We start from the raw sequence: 17,278 nt of genomic DNA, 5'->3' as shown, positions 1-17,278 counted from the left end.
TGTGAATATTTTAAATCTAATTAGTAAATTTAAATGAGAAAGTTGAAGACAAATTTTGACATTTACAGTAATATAATTGTTAGTTTCTTCCTGATTTTGAATATTTATTTTAATCAAAATTTTCAAGCTTAAATCAAAACTATACTTCTAGAACAGGAATGAAAAATACAATCTCCAACATTTATAACAGTTAAGAGATCTAGACCTATACATACAAGATAATCAATTCTTTGAAATGATTCATCTGAACTGGACATACACAATACTTGATACCAACAAGCAAAAAAAAAAACCTCCTCTAGAGTTGTTTTCAGAGTAATCTTTATCTAAGAGCAAATTCTTATCTCAGGTTAAACTGATGCTCACCATATAGTCGTAGAAATTATTTTTAAGGCAAACCCAACTAATCTTAAGAGTCTCTGAAGCTTAATGAAAATCACTATAAGCACTATAAAAAAGAATTAGCACACTGGACTAACCTAAAGAAACTATAGATAGGATATCTCACCAGGAAAATAAAGTGCTAGATCAGGATCTTGGAAAAAAGAGAATAAACTAAAATCTGAACACAAGTTCAACAATGGCAAATAATTAATGATTTTCTTATTTTTTCCATGTTTCCATAAGAGCATGACATTTCACTTGGCTAAGAAAAATTCAAAACATAATGAAAAAAATTAAATTAATACACACTTTAAATAAATACAATAAATTTGAGATTTAAAAGTATATCCATATTCATGTAAAAATACATTTAACAAGCTGTATTGATACAGAGGATAGAAATAACCTCAAATAGCTTTGGATTTCAGAAACCTTAAGTACAAAAATCTCAACCACAACTAGACAAGGTGCAAGGTACAACCCAGCATAATACCAAATCATAAAGGGAAACAATAAAGACAGAATCTTTGCCTTTAATAAATAAAAAATATGTGTACATATAAAGAAAGTAAAAACCAACCTCATAGCAATGTTGTTAAATAAATGTGCGACAGAGTGGTCCAAAGTGAAAGGAAGATTTTAAAAAGGCATTCTTGAGTAATGATATTTATGAAAGGTTTTTTAGAAGATTGAGAAAGAAAACTTACTACACTTCCATTTTATACTCATCTTTCTGTCAAAAGTAACTTTCCTATTCAAAATAAAAATTCAATATATTGTTTCATAAAAATATTTTTAAGACACTTGAAAATAATTGTCAGAGATAATCAGAATGTTTCAAATAAAATTTAATCTGTAGCTCTTCATGAGTTCTATCTCATGACATTGAGAGAGCTAGCAGATAAAATAATGTGTACTATTAAGACTATGTTAATGTATTAAGGAGAATTCTACAGACATAATGAAGTAAGGAATGGGTCACTCCTCTCTCTCTCTCTCTCTCTCTCTCTCTCTCTCTCTCTCTCTCTCTCTCTCACACACACACACACACACACACACACACACACACACACACACACGAAACTGACCACATGCTGAGCCATAAAAAAACTTTTACATTTCAATAGAATAAAATAATTGACTATATTCTATTTTCATAATAAAGTAAGCTTGAAATCAATAACATAATTAGAAGAAAGCCAACTTCAGGAAAATCAAACAGTACTCTTCTAAGAAAAACTGTGAACTAAAGAATATTTTAAATAAGTGAAAATTAAAATGTGTGGAATAAAACCAAAGCAGTATATGAAGAAATTTGTTGCCCCTTAAAGTACATATAATTTTTTTAAAAAGGTGAAAATTATTGATTTAGAATGCAAGAAATAAAACCTGTGACTGTGGGGGGGAACACATTAATTTAGCTCCCATTTCAAAACTAGAAAAAGAAAAACAAAGGAAACCTAAAAAAAGCACAAAGGAAGATATAATCAATGAAATGGAAAAAAATGTAAAATAGAGAAAATCAACAGTCCAAAGTTTTTCTTTAAAAAGATTATAAATATGAATAACCCTGAGTAAGATGATTACAGAAAAAAGAAAGGAAAGAAGGAAGAGAGAGATGGGCAGAGGGAAGGGGGACGCAGACAACCAATACCAGGGAGAAAGGGAGGGACATCACTATAAACCTCACAGACCAAAAAGAAAAAGAAAGAATATTATGATTAACTTTAGGAAAATATGTATGACAATTTGAAAAACAATGAATGTACGTCTCTAAAAGCTGAATTTATAAACGGAGAAAAAAGAGGAAATATAAAATATAAATAGTTCAGTATCTATTAAGGTGTTTAAAAGTAGGTTTTACTATTATTTAGGTATGTTGAAGCCAACAGATTAGGAGATGATTGTCATTGAAAGAAGAGCTTACTATACTTACAGATCCCAAGAGAAGGAAGCATGTCATGCCATAGGGGGACACACAGAAAAGCACCAGGGTGGGTCAGGAGGCAGAAAAAGTGAGGGGAAAATATAGGTGAGTGCCTTTACTGTGGTTTCCACAGGAAGGAGCAGGTGAGGCAGGATTAGGATTGGCTAGTTCAAATAATTTCAGCAGGCTCTGGGTCATAAAGGGCTGTTCCTAGTTGGCTGTTACCTGGCTCTGGGGTGATTAGAACACGAGAATAATGGCTTTGAGTGTGAGAACAGTATAGAGAAGGTGGTTGATGGTCTGAGCTCTGGATTAGGTGGTTTGCATAGAAAAGACACATTTGCGGGACAGTCAATTGCAATCTCTAATAACTAGATAACACTGGAAGGGACAATCTCTCCAAGGTCAACAAGATACCAGATGCCAAAGCATCAGAAACACATGGTTAATACATAAAGAATTGAATCCTTTCTTTAAGACCTTCCCAGAAATAAAATCTCAGGTCCAGAAGGCTTTAACAGTGAATTCTTATAAACATTTAAGAAAGAATAACTTAATCTTGCAAAACTAAATAAACTTTGTAAGAATAAGAGGGAAAAGAACACTTACTCTAAGAACCCAGCATAATCTCAACTCTAAAACCTAAAAAAGAGGTCATTACAAAAAAGGGTTTAATTTGTCTTCCCTGAAAATAATTCTTTTGCCAACACTGCTCTCCTTGGACATAAAGAATGACTTATTTAGTGTTATGGTATTTTAGATAACATTATTTCTGATCAAGGAACTCATTTCACAGCAAAAGAAATGTAGCAGTGGACTTGTGCTCATAGAATTCACTAGTTCTAACCCTCACTACTTAAAAGTAGCTGACCTAAAAGAACAACAGAAGGGCTTGCTGAAAATACAATCATGGTGCCAGTTGAGAGACAAGGCCTTGAGAGGACAGGATTTAAACATTTTTGATGCACTACATGCAATATATATCAAGTACCTTTCTCATTAATAACACACTCGCAAAATGTTTTTCTCTTGTCTCCATAACTTTGAGCTCTAGTTGTTTATAAGTCTTAATTCCCAAGACAGAAATGCTTCCACTTAGAACACAACTCTGATTCTACAGAACTGAAAGTTAAGATTGTCAACTAGAATTTGGGACTACTCATGCCACTAAAACAAAATAGAGGCTATTCTATGAACTGGGGTGATTTGTCAAAATTAATAGGTGGAATCTGAATTGCAGTGAGAATAGGAAGAACTTTGTCAGGGCATTTTCTAGGATTCCTCTTAATATTTCTATCTCCAATATTAAGAATTGTTGAAAAAATAAATCAACAATAAATAGGAAGGATCACTAAAGATTCATATCCTTCAAAAATGAAGTTTTGTTCTTTCATCAGATAAAGAACCCTGAACAGCTGACAACCTAATTGAGGGCAAAGGAAACATGGAGAGGGTGAGAGAAAAAGGAAGTCAGAAATATCATCTACAGCCTTAGACCAGTTAAGAAATAAGGACTGTGGAAGCTGTTCAGATAAATTTCCATGAGAGAGAGAGAGAGAGAAAGAGAGAGAGTGTGTGTGTGTGTGGAGTGTATGTGTGAACTATTTCATCTTCCCTCTTCTCCTCCTCCTCTTTATTTTTTTATAATAAGAAATTAACACCATATGATTTTGCATTTATGCAACAATTAAAAACTGCAAATCAATAATTTATAACAATATTTATGTAATAAAATATTTAAATGAACTATGACTAAATTTACCCAGAGAAGAGGACAATCACTGTTGGAAACTTGTATCTCCTCATTTTGGAGAGTGAGAGGATAGTTGTATTGTATTAGGCAGACTATAGTTGTTTGGAAAATTATGTGGAAGTTTGAATATAAGTAGAAAGATTCATGTGGATGCTAAGTAGTCAAAGGGGTGAAAAGTACATTTTAAACTGTCATCTCATCTCCAAACCTGGGAATCTGCAAACCATATTTGTGCTTTGTCAGATGGCTCTTTGTTGGGCTCAGCCAACAGAAGGTACTATAGGCTATATGAAGGACTGGTGGATGAAGGGGTTTCTTATATGGATCTGCTTCTTCATTGGAGAAGCTGCAGCAACTTCCCATAGTCGCAATGGAATCTAGTTTGTTTTTCCAACATCGTTCTGCTTTAATTTTTTATGTCACTCTGTACCCTCTCAAACTTTACAGCATGAGTACCTCTTTCCCTTATCTCACTTCTTTATACTCCTTTCCTCTCTGGCCTTTTCCCCTTTGCTTCTTCTCTATTTTTCTACCGGTGCCATTTTTAACTTATATAAACCTGTTAGGGTTTTCCATATTTCTTCCCTGCATACTTGCGATTATGATACTAATATAAATGTTACTTGGTAACTACATTTTTAAGTTATATGATGGAAAAATGTCTTTTCCCCTATATGTTTGTAATAATACAATGGAACTATCATTTGTCCCTGAAAATACCAACAGAAGAACCATTAGTACATACTTTTGAGTAATAATGACCGGATACTCAAAAGTTTAATATTCTGAATTGCTCAAAATATGTCTGTATTAATTATGTCAGTGAGATGAGATTTCTGTAAATGAATCCAGCATTGCAGCCTTTATCAGTGGAGATAATTTTAAAAAGCGATATGAATTCCTAAACATTTAAATATACTGGAATAAGGTTTACTCCTTATGAATATGTGCATCTAAGTAAGATAATTAGACATTTGAAGTCGATTTCTAAATGTCGTGTTTCATTAGCCATAAATTTATTATAAGGAGGTTTTAATAGTCTTTACGCCATCACTATACCACAGGGAGGGTTGCATATGTAGTCCTGGTGGCATCGAGGACTTAAATGATGGAGTCCATCATCTCCACATTACTTTTAACATTTTCTCTTTTAATCCCCATATGAGCTACAAAACAATGACTCATTGACATAGAATATAGTAATCAGATTAGGATAGATGCCACAAATGTAGCATACTTTAATTCGCAGAGATTAGGTAAATTAGGAGTCATTTTGCTGTTGTTCATTTTAAATGAACTTGGCACCTTCAAAGTTAAGATAGGAACAGACTTCATTCTCAAAACACATGAAAGTATAAAATTTTTTTAGAAACCAGAGTAAAGAAAAAATTATTTCTTTGTGAACTTATTATTTACTTCTGAGATTTATGTAGGGCAATCAAAAATAACTAATCTAAAACTGCAAAACTGCATTCTTCTCACAATCTGTCTGAGTACTGACAGGCAATCACACCCACTCAGAAAACAGGCTACTAGAATCTGGCTTATCACAGTGTTTCTTGCTCAGCAGTTGCCTTCGCCATTCTTTCTCTGCTTTGATGAAGATGGATTCCAGCAGCACTTGCTCTTGCTGTTGGCATATCAAACCCATTTTCTGAACTAATCAAGTTATACAATTAAATGAAAAATTTAAAGAGACTTTAAAAGGTAATGGAAGTACAGGAGGTAAGTAAGTACTATAACCAGTTCACTCTCCAATGTGTCAGAAATCATTTGCCTAAAATCCTTTACTTGCAGTGATGGTCCTGTAGTAACAAAATTTATTTTAAAGTCTTTTCTCCACAAATGGTTAGGTGAGTGATAAGACACCAACAAGCAAGCTAGACAGCCAACAAAATAAACTCAAAAACTATGCAAAAATGTAATAACTTTCTACAAATATTCTGGGAGAAATTATAAGAAAGATTTAGAATAACAGAATACAGTTTTTAGTCAGAATAACTTTGATTTTTATGGAATAGTTCAGCTGAAATTCATTTCTAATATAGTTTTACTGTTTTCAGGTACCTAATGGTCTGTGTCCCAGGCCCAAAGGGTCATTTTTGAGCTCTTGACACTAGCATCAGTTGAGCTGTGCTCCCTCATCAGAGGTCTGAAGCCCAGCAACAAAAGGTCCCTCCCAGCTTTCAAGTTTTAATAATTCCAATCTATTCCCTTTATTCCCCAAGGTTTAAGTATGGCGGCATTGCCTGGGTTACTACTTCCATATTTTAGTGTTCTCTCTTTCCCTTTTCAGTTCTCCAATATCAACAATTCTTTGTTATTTATTTTAAAATAACTAGTGTGACTCTGTCTCCTGATTAGACCATGACTGATATAGGCCTTCTCTGCCTAAATATATGATTATAACTGTATCTGCGACAGCCACCCAGTATGGTAGAAGGAGGGTGTTACTCTAGCACCCTCCCAGGTTCTCAGGTATGAAGGAGAATTCATATTACATCATCTCTAGGATTTCTTAATCTGAATCTCCACTTATCCACGAGTACTACCCAAACTTAGCAGAGTTCACCCACAACATGGGAGAGCATGAAACAGGCCTCATACTCAAATATTGACTCCTTTGCTTTGCTACCTTTCTCTATCCTTCCAATTCAGGAAGGCTTTTCTCATTCATTGTAGCAGGAAACTTCCTTTACCCTGAAAAGTAAAGAGCTGGCTTGACATTTATTCATTCTGCCTCTTTGTATTCCTGACATAGCAATACTATACAAGACAGAAGTGCCTCTGGTTGAAGAAGGTGAATTTTACTGGCAAGGAAGTATTAAAATGAAAAAAGATATTACTATATCTCAATATTTGTTCTTCATTAATATATGGAATGATGAAAAAAGAGCATAGGCTTTGGAATGAGATGAATATAGCTTTAGTCATAACCCTGCCATTTATAAATTTTATAGTTAACTTATAACAATGAAATAAGTCTCATAAGCAATAATATACTTATTTCTTACTATGACCCTATCAGGTTATCAGTATTTAATTTATTATACTAATTTAATATTTGAAGAAACCGAGATTTAGGGAAGTTGTCCATGTTCACACATCTACAAGATAGAGCAGAGATTAGAAAATTATTTCTCTGATTGCAAAGCTTTTGCTCTTAAACTTTAACCCTATTCAGGGATGAGATTAGAGTACAGCAAAGGGAGTATAGTCAATAGCACTGTAATGGCTACATGTAGAGCCAGATGGGTGCTAGAGCAATCAGGGGGATCGCTTCATACACTATATAAATAAATGTCTAACCATTGTACTGTATACCTGAAACTAATATAAAACAAAAACAAAAACAAAAAAAATATTTTAACAAATTGAATTAATATAAATTAAAATTAAAATATAAATCAAAATTTATTTTTAAATCCCCTTCATTCTCAACTCTATGTATTGTAAAACTGTTTAGCAAATAACAAAATAGTTCAAACTGCCAAATAATCCTAATTTCCAAAAATGCGTTAATTTTTAGAAAATATAGGTAAGACTTTTTGTGATATTTTTGATACCAGTTGATGTCCTTTTCTGAGCCATGAAATGACCCAAGAAAGTATATCAAATTCTTTCAGGGACTTCCCCACTAAGTTGCTAATCATTAGTGAAATTTTAGTCTCTCAATAACTAGAGGAATGTTAACTTCAATTTTGTTCATGATGCTGAATCCTCTATAAATTGCTACAAAACAGAAATTGCATTACATTATTTAAATAAATATATACTTACATATACATAAATATATATGTAAATACACACACACACACACACACACACACACACACACACAAGGTTCTATCCCTCGTGATAATGTCTGAGATCTTCAGTGTCATCTCTTTTTTTTATTAGTAAAATTAATTCAAGTAATATCTATGACAGGCAGGTGTTTTGTGTGTGTTTTTATTTTTGTTTTTGTTTTTAAACAATTCATCTCATTAAAGGACAGTAAAATGTAACAGATTCTCAGGGGTGCTTCCCCTAGTACTGATTCAAAACTAAAAAGTTCAACACCAACAATCTTCCTTTAAGTCCTCTGGTGAGTGGGAAAAGTAGATTTATTTGCATTTCACTTTTAACTTACATATGTTGCCCTTCGGATTTTTAACTGTATTAATGAATTTATTTTGAGAGTGTTCACTATGAGAGAATCTTAGGCTTTGTTTCAGTCTTAGGCTTTGTAGGCCTCTGAGGCTACAAAGAAAACTCACAGTCATCTGGTTTGCCAAATGTCTTCAAGGTAAAAGTTAGTTTCAGTGTTCTATCTGCCGCTCTGGGTTCTTCTTTAATTTAGCCTTGAGCCTGGGTACTCCTTATTTCTTTCTAATTTTTAGAAGAATCCATGAACATGCTTTGTTTGATTTTATTTAGAATTTTGGCTGTTGGCAGAGAATGAGTCCGTCCAGGTACCAGTACATCATAATGACATTCCAAAAGCATACTCATCATTAACTCATGAGTACTATTTTTATTTTTATTTTAAAATAATACCTTCACAGCATAAATAATCAAATCATATTCAAGTCTAAAATAAACAGTAAAATTACCCTCCTTGACCTTTCCCTGGTTCCATTCCCAGAAATACAGTCGACCCTTGAACAACATGCGGGTTAGAAGTGCTGATCCCTTCTTGCAATAGAAAATCCACATATAAGTTTGACTCCCCAAAAACTTAGTTGTCCTGGGGAGGGGAATCAGGGGGCTATTGGTTCCAAATATGCTGATGCTCAAGTCCCCTATAAAAAATGGCATAAATGCATACAGTAGACTTCTGTATCCATGGATCCCAAACCAGGAATTGAAAATGGTACATGTATTCATTTAAAAAAAACCTGGGTACAAGTAGGTCCCTGCAGTTCAAACCATTGTTGGTCAAGAGTCAACTGTAATTCCTTTTTATGGTAATTGTGGGGGGCTTTTTAGGGTTGCTTTGTTTTGGGATTTACCATTATAAATTTAATATAAGGTCTTAAATCTAATTTCTCAATTTTTTGAAAACATGTGTTCACTGTGCACTATGAAATAAACAATTGCACATTTGAATGCTTCATGATCTTTCACCTCTTGGTTTTATTATTTTTTTACTGATATTAAAGTTTCTAATATTTATATTTTTATATTATCATTAAGTCCTCTGTAATTTGTATAAATGGATTTAAAATTGATCAATAATATTAAACAGGACTAGAATATCATAATTATTGAACCAACTAGTGTGGCCAAACACATAGAGAAATGAAATTGTCACCATGACTCTTGAAGAATGTCCCAGAATGAGCTAAAAAGGCCTTCTTTGTTAATTCGTTTCCACTCTTCCTTACTTCGCTCAGGAAATAATCAATTTCTATTCTTTTCTAGGTTTATATCACTTTTCTCTTATCTCTCTTTTTTCATTTTGCTGGAACATCTTCATATATGTGGATGTAAAGGTACTAAACTTTCCAAGCTCTTCCACGTCAGAAAATTATTTTCTTGATTCATTTAATTGAAATTTTGGGTAAAGGCAGAATTCTACGTCCAAAATTATTTTCTCTCAGAAATTTGAGAAAATATTATTCCATCATCTCTTAGCTGTGAAATGTTGCCAGTGCTGCTGACAAGTATTGATATCAGTACATTTCTCATCCCTTTGTAGGTGACCCAGTTACTTTCCTCTTTGGAACTTTCCAGGCTATTTTCTTTATTTCTAGTCTTCTGCAAATGCAAAAGAATGTGAATTATATATACATAATGTTTTAAAATTCATCCTCCTTGATATTTTGTTGAACTCTTTTAATTGAAAGTGTATGTCTTTATTTAGCTCAGGATAACTTACTGCTTTTTACATCAAACACTCCCAACTACTATCTCAGCATTCTGGAATGTCTAATAAGCAGATGTTTGGCTTGTGTTTTCAATCTCTTTATCTTTTTATATTCAATTAATGCTTATGTTGTACCTTTTTAAAATTATTTCACTGAGAACTTGTAAAAGGAAGAGAGCTGTATACACGCACTTTGTATTTCATCTGAAACAAGAAGTTTGGGTTTTTAAATATTTTTATGTGAAACTTTTATGTAAAATATTGAAAATTAAACTATATTTATTCTTTCAAGATTGTAGCATATCCATACACATAAATTTTAAATATGTATGAGGTAAATTTTCCAATATTTTTATTTGAAGTGAAAATTATAAAATAAATTCTACTATTTTATAAGATTGACATCAATTTTAATTTGAGATAAATAATTTAGATTTTTCATTAGATCAATATTACACACCCACATATTTGAAGGGTATTCTCATTTGCAGAAGGGATTTGAAAACCTAAGTATTCCATGTGACTAACCTATTTTGTTTCATGGGTGACCAGAGTCCCACCCAATACTTTGAATTACAAATGTTTCATGACCAAAAAAAAAACCAATACCAAGGAGTTTCCTGATCCAGTTAGAGACAGAGTAAATGGAAACTAGGTAAGAGCAGTTGGTAGAGCAACTCATCTTCCTTTAAAGCAGATCCTCACCACTCTTTCCCACTACAAGCATAAAGTATAATATATACATATGCATTCCTATGGGTACCTGCAGAGATTCACATTGTTTTTTCCTAGCAGCTATAATATTATGATAGAAATAACTATGAATCTATTCTAAATATTCCTAAGTTTACAAGCTTTATATTGGTAATAAATTACTGATGGTATACTTCACAGTGGATCTTAAGGTGTGTATGACCAAGATGTACTTCAGAAATACAACGCAACCTAGAAATTCCTTAAGATGAAGAAACGATCTATTAAAGCAACACATTCATTTAACACTTATGAGAATCTTACCTGTCAAGAACACTGCCAGATGATTTTTAAATGTCTTTTAAACTTACAGCTACAAAAAAAACCTGATGCTGATTTGACCCCCCTCTCTTAGATTCAGTCAACTGATGGATCCGAAAAAAAAAAGTCTTGAATGGCTCTCACCAAATTAATCTAATTCACAGCTATATTAACTGCATTCGTACTTTATTTAAATTATTTCAACCTAATCTTGTACCAGTTACTTCATCATTGAAAACATTATAAATCAACTCTTGGTATTGTGCACCTAGTAGAATTATTTCAGCAAGTAAAGCTACTTCTCTGGTTGACTGGCTACATTTTAAAACCTAGTTGATGATCCTGTTTTGGCAATTTGTTATTAATAATATCTTATAGTGATGGTCTAATTTCTATAAAAATTTATTTTAACAATACCTGTACAGAGAAGTCTAACTTTTTAACTATATATTTCACTTTGCTCTTTAAGTAAATTTAATCTGAATGAAATAGTCAAGTATTCATTTTTAAATTTTATCTGCTTTAGTTATTTCACTTATTCAGTATTACCTACAAAAATGAATTATCAATTAGAAGAATTCATATCAACACACTTTAAAATGCAAATTAATGGGGATAAAAAAATGATTGAAGGATCTACAGTTTCAAGACAAATTCAAATAGAAAAGAGAAAAAATTTGCACTTATGAGTGAACTGAGTTGAACCTAATGTGAGTCTTCCACTCTATGTATGATACGAGTTCAGCTTTCCTATATGTCCTAGGAATGAATGCTCTCTAACCCTACAGGAGATGTTCCATGTATGGAATATTCTCTCACAGAACAATGCTGGACTTCTGCTTAGCTTCGAGAATTATGTCGAACTTTGAAAATATGGAAGTATCATACTAGACAAAGATGTTACAGTAGGATCCCAGGTCCCTCCTAATATACTGTTCTTCTAAATGATTCCTAGGTTACAAATAAGTTTAGTTATAGATGTCTTCTTACCATATTGGACAATTTAGAAGTTCTTCTTGTTCTTGACAAGAAAGCAGCATATTGGTTATTCAAGTTAGGTAGTTCATCAGAAATTCTGTGGACCTGTGAATTCCCAAAGGCATGTTGAAAGAAGGGTTGAGAGTAGTATATCATTTATATTTATCAATACAACTGGCATTATATGTAATAAGCTCGCAATGAAGATCATCAATATTGTTCTGTCATTAAATACAGGCATTCATAAATAAAGGAAAAAATTAAATGTGATATAGAAGTAAAAGACTTTAAGTTAATGAGATATTAAAATTGAAAAAGATTTGACTATATGAAGCTCTAAGAAAGTAAGATGGATTTGCATACATTATTTAAACATATTAGGGTTGAGTTATTAGCTGTACTCCAATGTCAAATGCAGACATCAATTACTATTCTCTTTCATAACCAGCAGGTTGTAATCTCTATACGATATAAGATATTTGGCCAATTATATAGTATGATTTATTAATATTTAATTATCAATACATGAAATACAAATATAATAACAATAACTTTTTAAACTGATTAGGTGACAATCCTGGATTAATAAATTTTTTAAGCAAAATAATACACATTCTCATAAATACCATAATTCTTTATATGCATTGAAATGAAAATTAATCATCTGGAGGAAGCTGGTAATCAAAAATTTAATTAGCCATTACATAATCCTTGTAATATGATCGTCTTTCCAATTTATCGTGCCATTAAACCATCTGTCTTTATTTATCAATTTAAATAGAACAGTCTATTTTTTAAATACAAAAGGGATGAGAATTTATTTTCCCATTTTTACATACTTCTTTGTTTTTATTTCAAAATTTGATATTCATATTTAATACTTCATAATTTGATATCTAGCAGAAGACATTTTTTTCTTGTTCATTTTTGAGAAACATTAATCAACTAAAATATACATCCTTCACATACTGTATCTTTGAAACTATGTGCTTTTCTATCCTAAATGCTAAAACTGGTACTTCTCTACTCTTTTCTTCATGATATTATATCATTATTCCTACCTAGTCACTTAAAAGAAAATAGGTTCTATCACTTTCAAAAACAGAAAAATAACAGTCATATCTTAGAAATGTGAAAGCCTTCAAATATAGAAAGAATATCTAAGCCAGTACTATTATTTTGCATGGTTTTATATTTATTTAAACCAAAAAATAATTTACTTTTATAATAACTTTATTATTATAATATACCTGGTACTAGAAATTATGACAAAGAAGTTCAAAAGCATTTTGCAATTTTTGTTGTTTAAGGGTAAACATTAACCAGTGCAGAAAATAAACTACAAATTAGATGACTTTGGCTTTAGAAGAAGTGAGTAATGTGAAGATGAGCACATAATTAAAAATAATAAAATCCAAATAAAATATAACAAAATCCTTTCTTTAAAGGCCTTGTGGAGCTGTGTATGCTTCCAACTATATGAGTTGTCACCACAGACAAGGAGGTCTAAGATTGTGAAGAGGGTAGAATTTCTGAAAGGTGAGCTATCAATCTGATGAAGGTGGTTTATCCCTGGGGGCATTTGCTGATAATAGACAAGAGAGAAAGAATTTTCGTTTAGACATGACAGAGAGCTGTTGTTAAGAAACTGTGAAACAAGCTTGTTGTTGTCTTGTTGGGCTGGAATACCAACACTGCAGATTTGAGGAGCCAAAAAACACATGGTCTGTTTCCCCATCAAGATGTCTGCAAGAGGATGGGGGGCAAGATGATGCTAAAAATCTAAATTAAAGCTCTAAAACACAGAGATATTAAAGATAAGAGTTCAGAATCAGACAGAGAAGGGGGTCTTGAACACACCATGCCCACAGCTGAAATCCCCACAATACCATACTTTAAAAACTGACCAAACCAGAGCTAAACTAAGCCCTAGAAAAACTGTAATCACCCCAATTCATGACCTCATCTAATTTATTGCAGATAGAAGTATATAACTTCATTTAGATCCTCTTTGGAAGAATATAACACCATTTAGAGCCTCTATATTATAAACAATACTTGGCATTCTATTAAAAAATTATGGGGCATGCCAAAAGACAGAAGTGCATGATAAAAAGTCAGAAAAAAAATAATTATAGACTGATAGGTAGTCCAGATACTGGAGTTAGCAGACAGGATTTTAAAATAACTGTGAATAATGTGTTAAAGAAAATAGAGGAAAAAATAAAAAAGAATAATTGAAAATATAAAGAATTGCTCCAGAATTCTAAATTTGGCCTGCAGCTGAACCCCTCTCAGGACTGTGCCACTGGACACCAACTCCACAAAGCTGCACTAATAAGACTGGGAGATTTAAGAGCTTTGCTTAGTACATAGAAAGAGACATGGAAAGGCAGCCAAAATGAGAAGACAAAGAAACAGAAATGATATGACAGAATAGAACAGAGATCTAGAAATAATGGAGTCAAGTAATCTAACAGATGCTGAGTTCAAAACACTGGTTATAGGGAAGGGAAAAAATGGCTTAGATGATAGAAACTCTGTTCATCCCTCTGGTGAACAAATCAAACTTGTGATGAAAACAAGGAGCAAAAGCAAGGAAAAATCACCTGGAATCTAGATGAGCAAGCCACACAACGAGGGAGAAATCTAAGAAATCACTGTGCAACAACAGAAGGTCGGATGGAGCGAGGACACGAGCTGCCCAGTCCAGAGCGGCTGAGGGAGATGGAGATGGAGACGGAGGCTGCGGCAACAGCAGCAGCAGATGCCTCTTAAAGGGGCTGTGCCCACTAGCGGACTTTTGCAGTGATGAACCTGCTTGCTCTGAGCACCATCCTGATTCGGTTGCATGCAGGGGGCACCAGGGATTTACAGGGAGACATTGTCAGAGTGAGGACTGAGGCAAGACTTGCTCTGTACAGAAGTGCTAGTGATATCCATCGTTCCTCTGTTGAGCCCTCCCCACTCCCAGTGCACTGACATAGTGCAGTCATAGCTGTGACATCATCAAACTGGATAACAAAGGTTGCTCCACCCAGAGGATTCCCTGAAACCCTACCTCCCCCAATCCAGGCCCCACCCAAGTAATATCCAGGTATATAGCCTCAGTAAGTCAGGTGCTCCTTGTTGAGCAGCACCTAGATTCACACTGGAGCCAGCTGGCCTCAGTTTCTGGTGTGGCCTTTTGAGGCAACTATAAGCACAGCATCTGTGGATTGCTTGCTGAATCTTAACAGGTGACCCCAGAGGGGTAGAGGCTTGGGCTAAATTTGGCCTACAGCTGAACCCCAATAAGGACTGTGCCACTGGACATCTACTTCACAAATCCACATTAATAAGACTAAGAGACTTAGGAGCTTTGCTTAGTACATAGAAACAGACATGGAAAGGCAGCCAGAATGGGAAGACAAAGAAACAGAAATGATATGACAGAATAGAACAGAGATCTAGAAATAATGGAGTCAAGAAATCTAACAGATACAGAGTTCAAAACACTGGTTATAAAGATGCTCAATGAACTTTTGGAAAGTGTAGATAAATTCAGTGAGAACGTCAACAAAGAGATAAAAAAAAATAAAAATGGAAATGGAAATTATAAAAGGGAACCAGTCTGAAAAGAAGAACACATTATCTGAGATGAGAAGTATATTAAATGGAATAAACAAAGGAATAAATAAATTGAATAAAGAAGAGGATCAAATGACCTATATAGAGGACAGGAAAGCCAATCAGAACACTGAATCAGAATTGCAAGAAAAAAGAAGCCAAGACTATAAAAATAATTTAAGGAACTTATGGGACACTATTAAAAGTCAAAATAAATGTCTCATCAGCATACCAGAAGGAAAACAAGATGTTGCACAACTATTTAAAGAAATAGTGATGAAAAACTTCCCTAACCTGGTGAAGGAAATAGACATACAACCCCAGGAAGCTCAGAAAATCCCCAAAACCAGGAACTCATAGAGGCCTATACCAAGACATATCATAATTAAAATACTTAAGTTTAAATACAAAGGGGAAATCTTAAAAGCAGCAAGAGAAAAGCAGTTCATTACCTACAAGGGAGCACCCATAAGCTGATTTCTCAAAAGAAACTATGCAGGACAGAAGGGCTTGGCACAAAATGTTTGATGTGATGAAGACCCAGGATCTACAACCAAGATTACTTTATCTAGCAAAGCTATCATTTAGAGTTGAAGGACAAATAAAGAGCTTCCCAAACAAAAATAAGCTAAAGGAATCATTAACACCACACCAGTATTACAGGAAATGTTAGAGGGGCTTCTTTAAGAAGAAAAAACATGTATTAAAACAGGAATAAAGAATGGTAATAACTACATTCCTATCAACAAGTACCTCAAATGGAAAAGAATTAAGTGCTCCAAACAAAAGAAAGAGTGACCGAATGGATAAGAAAACAAGACCCCTATATATACTGCCTATAAAAGACTCACTTCAGATTAAAAGACGCACACAGACTAAAAAGTAAAGAGATGGAAAAAGATGTTGCCTCGATGGACCTAGAGGGTGTTGCACTGAATGAAATAAGTCAGATAGAAAAAGAAAAATATCACATGATTTTACATGCATATGGAATCTAAAGAACAAAATCAACAACGAAAAAAAGCAGAAGTAAACATAATTACGGAGAATATTTGGAGGGCTACTAGAAGGAAGGGGGATTGGGGGACAATAGCGAAAAAGGGCACATTAAGACGTACAAATGGATAGTTCGAAACAGACATGGAGATATAAAGTGTAGAATAAGGAAAATAACAATGTTGTAATAAAAATGTAAGAGGGAATAAGGGTACTAGATTTAGTGGGGTAATCACTGTATGAGTTATGTAGATTTCTAATCACTATGCTATACAATTGAAACTAATATATTATTGTATGTCAACTATAACTGAGAAAAACTCATTACATTGTACAATGTAAATACAAGCAACTAATTGTCTATTATATTTCAAAAAAGCAGGGAAAAAATCAAAAGAAAAAAATAAATACAACTGAAAGAAAGATTAGTGATTTGTAAAAAACCTCTGCAGAAAATACCTAAACTGAAGCACAAAGATAGAAAAATAAGGCATAATACAGAAAGGTTAAAAAAAGATGTTTGAAGCATGGCAAATTGGTAAAATACATATATTTATTAGAAAGACAGGCATAAAAGAATGTGACAGAAGAAATATATGAAGATATACTAGTTGAGATTTATTTAAAACTGATGAAAGACTTTCACCCAGAGAGCCAAAGGTTCTGCAAATCTCAGGCACATAAATATAAAGAAAAATGCACTTTTGACACATCAAAGACAGAGACAAAAAAGAAAAGACAATTGCTTTCAAAGGAGAAACAACAG

At 33.2% G+C, this 17,278-nt stretch overlaps 1 protein-coding gene across 1 annotated transcript in view; it reads right to left on the bottom strand.

The window, feature by feature from the left end:
* Positions 1-17,278, bottom strand: part of STPG2 (sperm tail PG-rich repeat containing 2) — a 250,177-nt gene that overhangs the window by 135,097 nt on the left and 97,802 nt on the right. The window contains exon 10 of the mRNA XM_036227683.1: positions 11,920-12,012. Coding sequence (XP_036083576.1) covers positions 11,920-12,012 — 93 coding nt within the window. The remainder of the gene's footprint in view (positions 1-11,919; positions 12,013-17,278) is intronic.

The sequence above is a fragment of the Rousettus aegyptiacus genome, unplaced genomic scaffold (assembly GCF_014176215.1).
Source record: "Rousettus aegyptiacus isolate mRouAeg1 unplaced genomic scaffold, mRouAeg1.p scaffold_m13_p_10, whole genome shotgun sequence".
In the NCBI taxonomy this organism is placed as follows: domain Eukaryota; kingdom Metazoa; phylum Chordata; class Mammalia; order Chiroptera; family Pteropodidae; genus Rousettus; species Rousettus aegyptiacus.
This window is presented reverse-complemented; position numbering and strand designations above follow the sequence as displayed.